Below are 14,884 nucleotides of genomic sequence, written 5' to 3' on the forward strand. Positions count from 1 at the left end.
CTTTTACAACTGTACGGGTACATAGAGGCTCCAGAGGTCTAGAGGGTGTCTAGGTTTCGGCACAGTGACCGCAGCAGAGGGGTGGCTGTGGTTCTCTGTGTACACACAAACTGGTGATGGGAGGGTAGTCAGCCCCCACCTGGGGGAGAGGAGAGGACAGACAGGCCCTGAGAGCTGACAGCGTCTCACAATGTATCCTGTCCCTCATGAAAAACTGACTGTGTCTTGACGTTCTGGTTGTAATTAACCAAAAGGGAATCATCAATGGAAAGATACCATGCAAGTGCCAACAGCCCGCTCAAAGAGACCTGTAAGTGAAATAAAATCAACGCTGTCATGACAAAAGGAAAAGAAGTACCTTTAGAAAATAGTAACACATTTTGATGAATTCCCCCCAAGAGAATATTTAAATACTGTGATTTTTACCAAATGCAATGAGGATAAATAGCCATGCCAGCACCCCCATGAGGCTGTAATGCACATCACATACCTAAAATGTAATTGTTTGTTGGATAAAAAAATATGCAAAACAACTTTGCTACTCCTGTCTTATTGCTGGGGCAGAGAATATAAAGTTTGGCATGAGGGCAAATACTTTATCCTTTGTAAACTGCCGTTTTAAGACATCTCAGACTCACTTTGGCAGCCTCAGCTCTGTCGGACTTGACTCAACTTTCAGCTCACGTTTTGAAGGAAATATCTGGCTCTTTATCTGCTAAATGCTACACTATGTTCATCAGCTAGTCTGTCTGCTATTGTATGTGTGTATGTGTGTGTGTGTGTGTGTGTGTGTGTGTGTGTGTGTCTGTGCCACTATGTAGGGTGAGGTTTACCTTAGAGAAGAGTTGGAATTCCTTTCACCCTGGGTGGTGAACGGATAATGGCCCTTACCTTTTACTTTGAGAGATGTATTAAACAATGCATAAATCTCTACAAGCCTTTAAACACTTTCTAATAAGGAACTAAGTTTCCCCATGTACTGTTCTTCTTAAGTCATGCCTCTATTATTACCATGCAGACAGTTTTACATAGGACAGTGGAGCGGTTTCAGGCTTAACTGAAACTGGAAATGGATTAAATTAGGTGTTTCAGGCACATTGTCTTTGTGGTAATAAAAGTCCAACATGAGTGGTGTGTGGTAGTCGGAGTAGTGTTTGAGGGCCTGGAGGGGCTTTGAAGAGAAATAAGCATCAATCCTATGAAAATGGCGAGGTAATAGCCAAGTGTAATGTGGATACATTATGTGTCCAAGTGCTTTAAATTGCTTTAGAACTAGTGAATATACAGTGAGGGGGAAAAAAGTATTTGATCCCCTGCTGATTTTGTACATTTGCCCACTGACAAAGAAATGATCAGTCTATAATTTTAATGGCAGGTTTATCTGAACAGTGAGAGACAGAAGAACAATTGTTACCAATTGTTTCTTGGTGACTAAGGTCCAAGCTGCCTTGAGATCATTGACAAGATCCTCCCGTGTAGTTCTGGGCTGATTCCTCACTGTTCTCATGATCATTGCAACTCCACGAGGTGAGGTCTTGCATTGAGCCTCAGGCCGATGGAGACTGAAAGTTCTTTTGTGTTTCTTCTATTTGCACCAACTGTTGTCACCTTCTCACCAAGCTGCTTGGCAAAGGTCTTGTAGCCCATTCTAGACTTGTGTAGGTCTACAATCTTGTCCCTGACATCCTTGGAGAGCTCTTTGGTCTTGGCCATGGTGGAGAGTTTGGAATATGACTAATTGAATGCTTCTGTGGACAGGTGTCTTTTATACAGGTAACAAGTTGAGATTAGGAGCACTCCCTTTTAGTGTGTACTCCTCATCTCAGTTTGTTACCTATATAAAAGACATATGGGAGCCAGAAATCTTTCTGATTGAGAGGGGGTCAAATAATGATTTGCCTCATAAAAATGCAAATCAATTTATAACATTTTTGACATGCATTTTTCTGGATATTCCTGTTGTTATTCTGTCTCTCAATGTTCAAATAAATCTAACATTAAAATTATAGACTGATCATTTCTTTGGCAGTGGTCCAATGTACAAAATCAGCAGGGGATCAAGTACTTTTTTCCCTCACTGTATCCCTTACCATGTTTATTACCAAACATTTTATAGCATGCACTAACTGTTCTAAATAAGCTGTAAATAACAATTTATAGTTGCCATCTCTTTTTAAGTTCTCAGATTTTTTTTTTATCCCTGAGTAAAATGTGTGTTCCTAAAACTGTTACAATCTCTGTTTAGCAACTACTACACCCTTTTCCTCTTAAAGTCCCCAAAACTAGTTGTCCAAATTGTTTCTAAACTAGGACTTTATGCAGACCGCCAGATTACTGAGCCTGAATCAAAGCACCAGACCTGGTATGTTTCTTTTCCTGTGTGAGGTGGAGGGGGGAAGAGGTTAAGTTTGTGCAGGCTTGGTGTGTGCAGCGAGGGGGGCTTTCTCACACAAGAAGGAGGATGAAGGGACAAAGGTGGCATTCATTGGCCCAGGAATGAAAAACATTTTTGACTGAAAACAGAGAAGCTACAACCGGCAAAGGTAGTGCAGAGAGGCCCTTGGTTAGCATGCACCCCTTTGGAGAAGTTGCACACCTAGAAATGCAGAGCACACCACCAGAACCTAGTGAGGCCTTGTTTATTTGCTAATGGACATAATACCAAGTTACGCACTAAAGTCTGATTGGAAATTAATACTGCACAGTCTGCAAGCACTTTTGGGGTAGAATGTGAATGTTAAGCAGGTGTGCTGTAAAACTGAACATGGGCGTGGTGGGCTATCACCAGTATCCTTGACCTATTCGATTCAAATTGCCTTCATGGAGACGCCTTGGAAAGAGGAAAATGGAAAAATAGTATATGGAATGGAAAAATAAATGGAAATAAATGAAAGACTGAAATTAGTTCAAAAAGTAAGATAGGAAATATTTAAATTTCCAACTGATAATAAGGTATAAGATGCTCCATCACAGTCAGCCACTGTTTTCCTGAAGAGCATCTCACACAGAAGCTGACATCAAAGACAAGAAGCCAGGGCTCAATCTCAAGAGATCACAAATTATACAATAAATTGCGTTTGAAGCACAGGAAACCTGCCAAAAAAACTCTATGGAGAGAAAAGATCTCAGACACATGACTTTGATGTGTCCTCTCAACAAAACAACAGACTCAGAAAAAACAGAGACCTACCTGAGCATAGGGTCCTGGAGTGAGTATGCCACCTAGAGGACAAGATAGTAAGGTTTCAGTGCATCAGTGTGGGAAACTCACCACGGGGTGTCACCTTTTAGCATCAGTTAAAATGATTCTCTCTAATGTAAACCTGTTTAATGACCGCTATTATTATCTTATAATGTTATATATCATTTAGCCTACTGGTATTACATTGTTTAGCCTACTAGACTAGACAACAACTCATTTACCCCAGTCAATGTTTAGGTCAAATGATGTATTACAAATTAACTATCTTGAATGAATGAATACTGACAATTGAAATCATGAAATATGTAATCTTCTTAAGAGCTAATAGTAAAACATATTAGTAGCATTATTATTACTGTCATCCTTATTATTACCACCACCACATCATCATTATAATTATTAATGATAATCATAAAAACAACAACAGCATCAGATTAATAATAATGTTGTTTTTGTGGTAGTTTTAGTAGTAATAGTAATAGTTCAGCTACAGCAAATACTTTGCAAAGCTACATAATTGACAGCGATACCCAGGCTTGAATGGTCTAATTTCAGTGATAAGGATTTTAAAAAAAAATCTTTATCGAAGGAATAGTTTATACAGGGGTTATACAAGATAACAATACAAGAGTTTTCCTTCTATGTTTTTGGAAAATTTCAGCAACTAATCAACAAAAGCCTGCAAAGCCTATGCCAACCCCCACCCCTTGAAGAAAAAATAAATGAAAAAAATAAATAAAAAGGCCTGCAAGAGAGAAAATATGAAATAATGACAGTCAACATAGTGCATGAGACAAGTTCAAGAAAAAGAAAGAGAAAAAGCTGCACACTCAAGTGCTAGGGGGGTCACTCTGGCCGTTATTTGTCTCACACGCTTCTGTCCATTTGACCAACAGAGGATCTGTGATAAGAGTTAGATAAACTTGCTGCTGCAATATGTCCACTTGTCCAAGGACAGTTGTTTGGAGATCCTTGTTTGTGGATAGTGGAGCTCTTCCAGCCTTTTAACTCAATTTAAAAGCAGTATACAATCAAATATGGGACACAATTATCGCTACAGTAATGTATTTTGATACTGTCCAGATTGACATAATCCATCTTTCTTTTTTTTTTCTTGGAATATAATACTGCAAATTTTTTGATGAAGCACTTAAGTGAAAAAAATGCTAAGTAACCTATAATCAGAGACTAGACTAAACCAAATCCAAGTAGGAATATATAAAACTGAAGTCTGAACGTTTTTCCCCTTGTTAATCAGCAGCTGCAGTAGAAAGTGATATCTAAATCAAACACCGGTTTGGTTTCAGAAGCTGCCGGTTACTGACCCCACCGTTTAAACAGCCCCGCCCCCGATCCTGTACTTTATCTAGTCTGTAAGTGACAGCAGCTGCTATTAAAGCTCTGAGGACCAAGGGGCATTGGTCACAAATATCTCTCTAGATCAGCTACTTGGGAAAAAAAATACTGAATTATTAAATTTTAAGCCCTACTTATCACAATGCACTGCCTGAAAAGTCTGAGGACAGCTAACCCGGGAATCTTACAGCTATTTAAAAATGCAGGGATTTCCGCCAGAGTTGGAGCTGACAACATTGTTTTGTCCAGGACGCAGCAACATGTTCCCTGCTGGGCTGCAGCATCACCACACGCCCACAAAGCCTTTCACTACCAGAAAGATCCTGATGTGGACCAAGGACACCCCAAGTAGGTCACAGACTGTCTCTAGATGAATAAATCACCATTAATTAGCCGAAACATTCCCACATTATATCAATGAGTGAAATGTCAGGTGTATTGTCTAGCTGCAGTGGTCTCATAATTCATGCTAGTAGCTAACTAGCTTGAGTAACTCCTACCATATCATCATCAAAATTTTATAAGTATGCAGGAAAATCGGAAAATACGTTTTTATTATCTCTGAAGGGCAGCATTGAATTATAAGTTCAACTTTTTCGATTTGAATATATTGTGGGAAATACGCATACCGGTTTTCACTTGCAGAAATGAGAAGATCGATACCACCGAAGCTCTAGTTAGTTTAGCTCATGGATGTATTAGCTAGCTATATTGGCTTAGTTTAGCAATCCGGCTGAAACAGCTATCGTTAGCACGTTTCTGTCCAAAGGTTAAAAAACAAACCCCAGCATTTCTAAAGCTCATAATTAGCATGTTATGTATTGATTTTTTAATTTGAACAAAATCGAGCGTGTACTTTAAAGTTGTGGGTTTAAAGTGTTTATATGTGGTTAAAGTTACATTTTGACTAGTTATTTGACCGGAAACTTTAGATAGGCTAATTTTAGCCTACAAGCCGTTAGGAAATTACTGCGCCCAAGCCGCTGGTTGCCCGGCAACATCAGGCTAATGACAAGAATTCAGAAAGTTAGTATTTAGTACAGAAGTGCGCGATTTGGAACACACTACCAGCTTAGCTAGCTAGTGCGCCCTGTCACGCCAAACCAATCAGTTTTTGTCAAGGCTAAGCAAACAACATAAAATGTGTTAATTATTGAGGTGCTTAATTGTACCCAGATTTTTTTTTTAGAGGAAAGTAAACTTTCCCCTCGCTTCCATTCTTTATGTTAGCTAATTGTGTTTGGCTCCAGCTAACATTACATAATATTAGCTAGCTATTAAACAGAGACAAGAAAATAATAGCAATCTTGTCATTCACTCTTGGCAAGAAAGCAGACAAGTATTTTCCCAAAGAAAAAGAAAAATTCACATGGTTATTGAGTTACACTTAGGGATTAAGTAAAAGAGCTACTGGCAGATGGCATTTGGGTGTTTCTTTCTAACATTACCATTTTACATTTTTCAGCTCATGTTTATTGTTGTTGTTATTTACACTAAAATCGACAAAGGGAATACAATTTTGAAGCTCACGTTTGTATGTTTAAGGTGTGCTAGATCCAAACAGTAAAGTAGCCTGAGAAAGCCTACTATATACTATATAGCTACTGTAAAAACCCTTAATTGTACAATAGTATTTTATTCATGGTTTACAGGTGATGGCCTATCTCAAAAACACTCTGAACTGCGTCAATGGCTCGATTTTGGCCAGTATTTGTCACAACGGCAATGTTGTCAACATGAACGTCAAACCACTGCTCAAGGTTTTGTCTTAAACATTGAAGCCACTCCAAATGTAAAGATCATAACATTGTGTGTGTTGTTTGTTTTTGCAGGAGTAGGTTCATGTCCAGTATGGAGGATTTACTTTTCTACACTATCACGGAAGGCAAAGAGATGATCCCCCTGTCCCAGTTCATCACTGTGAGTCAACAACACACTCACACTTCCCCCGTCATGCCATGGACTGTTTTGACTTTCCATGACACATGGTCATACAAACACGCTCTGCCCTACAGCAGTATTGTATTTCCCAAAAGCACCTAAGAATTTAGTCACATAAACCTTGGAGAGTGATGTAGTTGCACACAACAGGAATAAAGAGTGTCTCCAGCTGAATGCAGGGTAAAGTTTAGAAGGTGTTTAGGGACTTTCTCATGTAATAGGACTAAATATAGTAGGTGTGACAGTGAGCTAATCATCATCAGATAACAACATGCATTTTTCATATTGAAGTGGAATTATTTTTGGGGTTAAATTTACAAGAATTTTTTAAAATGTTGAGGTTGCAGCAAATTAGATTAAAGGCATTTCATCTAAACCTATGGGCTTATTTAGTGACTAGATTGTAAGGAACAGATCTCCCTATACATGGGCCCCCCACACACACCCATACATACACACACACACACACACACACACATACACACACACGCACAGACAGACACGCACAGACATTACTGAAGAGATGTCAAGCTTCTGCGATTGTGAACCTGTACAGTTGTACATATCTCAGAAGATGAACATGACAGACTGTGTTTTTTTGTGCTCTCTGATAACTAACAAGTTGTTGCAAATCACCACACCCTCATGTATTCATTAGCTTCAGGTGGTGTGCAACCTTTTAGACAGTCACATAAAAAAGGCTGGCATGAACATCTGGTGACCTCGGTGCCTATGGCAACTCAGTCATTTTAAAAAGGAGCATGCATTTAGGAGAAGAGACTTGTGTCAACACAAATGGCTTGTTGTCACACCACAGATGACTGGATGTGTTTGTAGAGGTGCCTTGGTGAGGGCATAGACAGTGAAAGTGTCAGTATCAATGTGTGTATATCACTGCAAAAACAGTCATCCGAACAAGCCAATTAGAGTCATGGTCAGCCTACCAGAGTTATGGTTTGTAATTTCAGTTACTGTTGTAGCAATGGCAAGATAGGATGGGAAATCACTGGACTAGTATCAGGAAAATGAGACTGAATTACGGAAGGTTTTGGAAACAAGTTGGTGAGGTAAGATTATAAAAATGTATCTCCTCCGAAACATTCAAAGTGTATGTATGTATATACTAAATAGCAGGCTAACACACTATAATTGAAAATGTAACTGAGGATTTATTATAGTCTTGATTAGTTGCTATAAAACATCAGAACATAGTAAAGAAAGAAGTCATTAAAACCTCTAAGTCCAAGTTTACTTGTACTGTAAATTGCTTGTTAGGTCCGACCAACAGTCTTGAAAGTTCGAACCATGATCCGGACCAAGGCTCATGTTTTTGCTGCATTGTTTACATGCAAGCAAACTAAAGAACAATACATGACATAAATATGTCCTGTTGTCATCACATACGTGAGCCGCGTCTCCCGATACTAATTTGATTGGTTTGTAGACGGGCTTCTCTCTTTGATGTTTTTTTTTTCAGCTCTTTGTGTTTTGTTGTGTTGTTGAGAAGAAAGGACACAGGAACATTACTTGGGTTTTGAGGAGCTACAGCATTTATTCAGAGACACTACACTAATCTACATTGTGTATTTACTACCACTTAACAAGTAAACTGCTCATTTATTCTCTGCTCTGATTGCTGACAGCTGTCTGCTCTGAGCACCTCCCCTGTCACTCTCTTGCTAAACCAAACACTATGTACACACTAAGCACTGAGCTATTCCTTAAAAGAGCTACGTTTCTCTTATAACAAGCCAACAGCTGGCAGAATCTTGTATTTGGTCCAAAAGTCCAAACTGTTTAAAAAAATAGGCCTGTAATTTTGGTTAGGCTCAAACGGAAAAGTCTAAAAATCCTGACCAAACAAGGTAGGTGTGAAAGGCCCCTCAGAAAACCAGTACATTAAGAACCAATGCATTTGTATCATGTGTTTGTAAAATCACTTTAAATAATTAATTTATATTCAAAATTGTTTTTGAAAAACTGTTGATTGACTTATCAATTATTTCGACTACCGTAATCCTTTCAGCTCTACATGACAATGTGGATTTAATAACAGTTCATGAAGATATAAATATATAAAGCATATAGGGTACCCTGCTATTTCATCAGGTAAGATATCAGGTAATAAACTCCATATCTTGCTAGCCATGCTATCATTCACAAGTCATATCTATGTCTGTTTTGTGTGGTTATACAAAATTGGCTCGGATACCTGAACAGAAATCTTTCGGTTGATGGATAAAACTCTACAATAAGCACACACAAAACCAGTAATGGCAGCCCCAACTTAGGCATCTCCTGCCCTGAAGCTAAGAATCACTCACAGACAGTCAATAACAGCAACAGCTAGTTACAAAACGTATTCAATCTGCCACGTTCCTCTTTTTTCCTTTACCTTCAATTAAGATAAGCGCTAAAGGCGTACGGTGTCCCCTGGCAGAGGGCTCTGCCCATCCATCCTATCCAAGAAGTTATTTACTATGCAGCCAAAAACCTGTGGTATGGTATCAAGGCATTATCAGTTCTTGGTGATATCTGGCTGCTCTGGCCTTCCTATTGAGAGGATCTGGGTATGTGATTGCCCAGGTCTGAGTATCCTATGTATGTCCTATATTCATTCATAGGACATATCTCACCCCTTTGTAAATGCATCACATGAAGGTAATTAGCAGTCCTTTATGCACGTTCTGCCCACTAAAAGCTCAAGGTACACATCTTCACATGTTCTGGGTTTGTTCTCCTCTTGGTCAGTTCTGGAACAATATTTCATCCAAAATATCTGCCCTGATTTATGATACTTTACCTGTTACTGTACTGTTACTGTCAATGTTTTGATTCGTAATGATCTGTCAGCCCTCCAGTTCTCTAAAACTCAAAAACGAGCAAAAAAGAAGAGCGACAGCGAGTGGTTTGCTCACTGAATCAGTTATGAAATGATATGACTCTGGAGCTGATCTGTGGGCTTGTCGGGAGGGTCGTGCACATGGTGTCCCCAAAATAGACACACGTGGTTCACATTGAATGTCAGCTTGACGTGTGACTTAAGAGAGGGATTCCAGTAATTCAGTCTATACCTGTATTTCTTCCTAAATCCCACGTGGGCAACCCTGAGGCTTTGAAGTTCCCTAACTATATCCATCTACACGTTTGATATCCTGCTAATTGACATTACATTAACACTGCTGTCCATGACCCAAAGAGTTTGATAAAGTCTGTCATCTATGACTCCCTTCTTTTTCTCTCTTGTGTATAAATTGCTCAAAACAACCTCATCTTCCTCTTCTCCAGGCTTTGAGAAAAACAGGTTTGTTGACATCTGACCCTCGGTTGCGTGACTGTGTCCGTCAGATGCGACAATCCTCACGTGACTCTGCCGGCCCAGTCATGATGGACCAGAAGCTCTTCAAAAGGTGATAAAAGCTGTGATTATTTATGGAAAAATAGTTGTGCACGCAGTTATTCAAAGGGGGAGTATTCAACTCCTTTTTGTATTTGTTTAAATAAACACTCAGTTTATATCAATGCTGCATAACCAGCTTTATCTGGTGTTAATTTGAATGTTAGTTTTCTTCTTACTTAGAAATTGCATATTGAATGACAGTGTGCAAGATAAGGTAAGGTTAAGTCTTTCATACTTTATTGTGGTTAAGTAATAGAGTAAAAGTATGTGGTCAACGCTATTTCAGTCTAAGAGACTGACAGAGACAGGTGTTTTATAGCTGACAGCTGCTACTAGCCAAATTCACATGCACACGTGGCAGCCAAAGCAGTAAATTGTCCAGAAAGGCAGAGTAGTCTTTAGAGCTGTTAATGAAGGGGATCATTCTGGTTGAGCTCCAGACTGTAGTAATAACATTAGTAGACTCAACTCATCTGTAAGCTCCATACAGATTGCTGTCCAAACGGTATCATATTGTAAGTGTAATTCATTTAATCCCATCCTTTGGCCTGGAACAGCATGAGGGCAGTATGGTAGTCTTTGTCAAACTTAATTGTCTGTGTTCATTTTTTTTTTTATTTGTAAGGTTAAACATTCCTAAAGAACACTCAAAAGCTCACTATAAATATGCTACGAGAAATAGAGAGAGCTAGCTCTTTTTTTTTTTTAGAAAAAGACCCATATGAATAATGCATGCTCTTTTCGCTCTCTTCTCTAAAACCTCCCTCTAACATCGCCTTTGATTATTGAAGGCTTTGGACCACATATTTTGGTTCAGACCAGCTGTGACAGAATGCACATACCTTTCCTTGAGAGCATACCACATTACTACTATGATATAACAATGACAATCTATAAAAACTACAGTATTAGGATCTGCTGGTATACACAGGTGTGTTTGTTTACCCTTTTGCTGTGTATTTATCGGTTGGAAAAAAAGGGAAAGTGCAAGTCAGGAGGCTTGTATTACAACGCCTAATTATTAAAAAAATATTAGGCATAATAATAATAAAAATAAAATGCTATCTGTCCATATACAGCTGTGTTCAAAATAATAGCAGCACAACATCACTAACCTCATAAATCATAGTTTTTGGTAGAAATGACATTTCTACATGTCAGTCTGTGTAATAGAGTCATAGAAAACCTACAGACCCAACAGTCATGACACACATGCTGCTCATTCTGTGTAATTGAATCTGTAATTGAAAGGGGAATGTTCAAAATAATAGCAGTGTTGTGTTCAGTGAGTGAGGTGATTGATTCTGTGAAGAAACAGGTGTCAAATGTGGCCCATATATAGGGAAGGAAGGTTGCAAATGTTGAGCATACTGGTTATAGTGCATTTCACACAGAAATACTCAGCAAAATGGGTCATTCCAGACATTGTTCTGAGAAACAGTAGACTTTGATTAAAAAGTTAATTGGAGAAGGAAAAACATATAAATAAGTGCAGAAAATTATAGGCTACTCAGCCAAAATGATTTCAAATGCCTTAAAATGGCATCCAAAGCCTGAACAACATAGGGGAAAACGGTCAACCATTTGAATGGATTGAAGAATAGCCAAAATGGTAAAGGCTCAACCAATGATCAGCTCCAGGAAAATCAAAGAAGACCTAAAGTTGCCTGTGAGTACTGGTACAATCAGAAGAAGGCTATGTGAAGCAAAGCTATCAGCTAGAAGCCCTCGCAAAGTCCCATTGCTGAAAAAAAGACATCTACTAAATTAGTTGACATTTGCCAAAGGACACATTGACTGGCTAAAGGAGAAATGGTGCAACATTCTGTGGACTGATGAGAGCAACTAAAAAAAACTAACTTTTTCTTTTTGGGTCTAGTGGCAACAGACACTTCGTCCAACGTCCCCTACATGAATTCAAGCCCCAGTACACTGGGAAGACAGTGAACCATGGTGGTGCAAATATCATGTTATGGGGATGTTTCTCATACTGTGGTGTTGGGCCTATTTATCACATACCAGGGATGATCGACCAGTTTCAATACATCAAATTACTTGAAGAGGTCATGTTGCCTTATGTGTGTAAGAGGAAATGCCTTTGAAATGGGTCCTTTAATAAGATGATGACCCAAAACACACCAGTAAGCGAGCAAAGTCTTGGTTCCAGATGAAGAAGTTTGATGTTATGGAGCAGCCAGCCCAATCCCCAAACCTCAATCCAATAGAACACTTGTGAGGTGGCATCATAAATGCTTTTTCTGAGGCAAAACCTAGTAATGCAGAGGAATTGTTGAATGTAGTTCAATCGTCTTGGGCTGGAATACCTGTTCACAGGTGCCAGAATTTGGTTTACTAAATATGCAACTAAATGCAACTAAATATTAGTGCAGTGATTCAAAGTAAAGACATTTTTCAGGTAATATAGTAGTTCTAGTTTGTAAAAATGAAAATTAAATTCTCTTTTCCTGCCTCTGGCCGGCAGAGATCTTACAGGCTGACATCTCAAAACCTAGATGAATAAAACTACAATTATCTGTTTGGTTATATAGCACTAGGGGTTAGTTGTTTGGTTGGATTCAGTTTGAGTATTTTTTTGGTTGCACTGCACGATCTGTATTTGAAGTTCTTGGAAATTCATCTCATGATGTTTTAACGTTTAATAATGTGTCCTCTTGTAGGTGTGTGGGCAACAACATCATGCTGCTGACTAAGGCTTTCAGAAAGAAGTTTATCATTCCAGACTTTGAACAGCTGACCCAGCACATCAATAGGATGTATGACAATGCGCAAAAGCAGGAGGCAGGACAAGTAAGTAATGAACAAACAGACACACTGATTCATTGTCTCCCTGTTCATTACAATAACACTCACGTTTCTTCATGCAGGTAGCTGATTACATTCCACAGCTGGCTAAATTCAGCCACGATCTCTGGGGTGTATCTCTGTGTACGATTGATGGGCAGAGGTACAGTAACATCTTCACTTTAATGTGTGTTTCCATTCTGAAAACCTCCACCGTGTGTATTCACTTACTAACACTACTCCATTACATCCTCATGTCATGCAGACACTCTGTGGGTGACACCAAGGTTCCCTTTTGTCTGCAGTCATGTGTGAAGCCTCTGGAATACGCCATTGCTCTGCACGAGTTGGGCAGCGAGCATGTTCACCAATTTGTGGGCAAAGAGCCCAGCGGATTCAAGTTCAACAAACTGTCACTAAATGACGAAGGTAGGTGGTTAGCGTAATCAAGACTTTCACTCCAGTTACCCTCTCTACACAAGAACAAGCACTGACTATAGTACAGTGACTAATCCTGGTTTTGTAAAAAGTAAATCTACACAAAAGACGTATTTTCCCCTAGTATGTAATTTAAGAAATCTTGGCAACTCTTGATCAGTAATTTCAACAGACTTTGGTTGTTGGCAGAACAAAGTTGATGCAAGAACAAGTTCTTATTTTACTGGGTAAAAATTGTCCAGATGGACCTTTAGCCAAATTGAGCACCATTTTATCACCTTACCTTTGTAGCCAATTGCTATTACATACCCTCTTCTGAAGCAACTGTATGTGTTTAGTTTTAGCTGATGTTAGGTTGTTAAGTTCCTCTGGTGAAATATCACCTGTAATCTCAGCAGTTTATTTCTCTTGTGGTTGGGGGAAAGTGAGTGATAACACACTCTTGTTTCTTGTGCAGATAAACCACACAACCCGATGGTAAATGCCGGAGCTATCGTCCTCAGTTCTTTAATTAAGGTAAAATCCAAAGGCATGTCAGCAATGAATACATTGATTCAACAGTAGATGCAGAGGTTTTCTTTTAGAATTTACAGAAAAATTAAAAGATTTTCTGGATAAAAAAGAGTGTAATCTCTGTTTTTAAACCCAGGTCTTACTAAATGTTTTTCCCCTTTGAGTGTTACTGTGCAGGGTTGCGTTCTGCTGCAGCCTCTTGCTGAGCTTAAACACAGTTCAAAGGGGCAATCTTATAGGCCTTCAAAACTAATGATGAAAAACAATAAACTAAACAAGATAACCAGACATGTTCCAATTTTTTTCAATTAGGCACAACTGTCCACTTGGACTCAAAGATAAGGGTTAGAATTTGGTGTTTAAAGGTCTAGGTTATTGTGAACTCACTTAACACATTTTTTGTCAAAAATTCATATGCTTAATATGACAATATTTTACACAAATGTCTATAAGAAGGAACTGAACACATTTTATACCTTAAAGATCAACTTTTTGGTAGAATTTCAAGCTTATGAACTCTTGCTGTGTAAGCTGAGGCAATAGACCTGAGGCAGAGAAGAATGTTTAACTCTATGTCTCAATAGATGACAACAGACGTAACAGTTGTATGATAAGACACTGCTGCCTCAATTGTCCCCATCCAGCCAAGGTCAGGGGAGGGAATTACACACCTAACATTCATACACACAAAAACTGTAGTAGTGACGCACATAGAAACACTGGGTAAGATGTTCTTTGACCCAGACGGCCACAGATCAATGTGCTGCATGTGATTTGGGTTAGGTAGGTAAGAATAGTTGTTGTAAATGATCCAATAGCATCTTCACTATTTGGTAATCTTTAATCCTGGATGCCTCGCATGGGTTTAAATACAAATTCAGTAGGACAGGAACTTGAGAGTTGGGATGGCATTTACTGACATTACACCGTGTTTAATTGGCACTGCTTAATCCTAATTCTACTTGATCGAGATTCAAAAAAGGCTAGTTGTTAACACCTATCTTATCTCATCTTATCTTCAATTTGTGTGCCCACCTTGAAACTGTGCTGATTGTTTAGACCTTCTGTGCTTCCGGGTTGAAATTGTGTGTGAAGAATCCATGTTTTGCCAAAAAATACACTTAATATCCTTGATTAAATTCCTTCAAAGTCTTCAGTATATACAGTGGGTACGGAAAGTATTCAGACCCCTTTAAATTTTTCACTCTTTGTTTCATTGCAGCCATTTTCCA

At 38.8% G+C, this 14,884-nt stretch overlaps 1 protein-coding gene across 1 annotated transcript in view; it reads left to right on the forward strand.

Moving 5' to 3' along the window:
- Positions 1-4,583: 4,583 nt before the first annotated feature.
- Positions 4,584-14,884, forward strand: part of LOC117947688 (glutaminase kidney isoform, mitochondrial-like) — a 15,258-nt gene continuing 4,957 nt past the window's right edge. Inside the window, exons 1-7 of the mRNA XM_034876852.1 lie at positions 4,584-4,906; positions 6,391-6,478; positions 9,788-9,909; positions 12,578-12,707; positions 12,785-12,864; positions 12,967-13,130; positions 13,597-13,655. Coding sequence (XP_034732743.1) covers positions 4,701-4,906; positions 6,391-6,478; positions 9,788-9,909; positions 12,578-12,707; positions 12,785-12,864; positions 12,967-13,130; positions 13,597-13,655 — 849 coding nt within the window. The 5' untranslated portion in view covers positions 4,584-4,700. The remainder of the gene's footprint in view (positions 4,907-6,390; positions 6,479-9,787; positions 9,910-12,577; positions 12,708-12,784; positions 12,865-12,966; positions 13,131-13,596; positions 13,656-14,884) is intronic.

The sequence above is a fragment of the Etheostoma cragini genome, chromosome 7 (genome assembly GCF_013103735.1).
Source record: "Etheostoma cragini isolate CJK2018 chromosome 7, CSU_Ecrag_1.0, whole genome shotgun sequence".
In the NCBI taxonomy this organism is placed as follows: Eukaryota; Metazoa; Chordata; class Actinopteri; order Perciformes; family Percidae; genus Etheostoma; species Etheostoma cragini.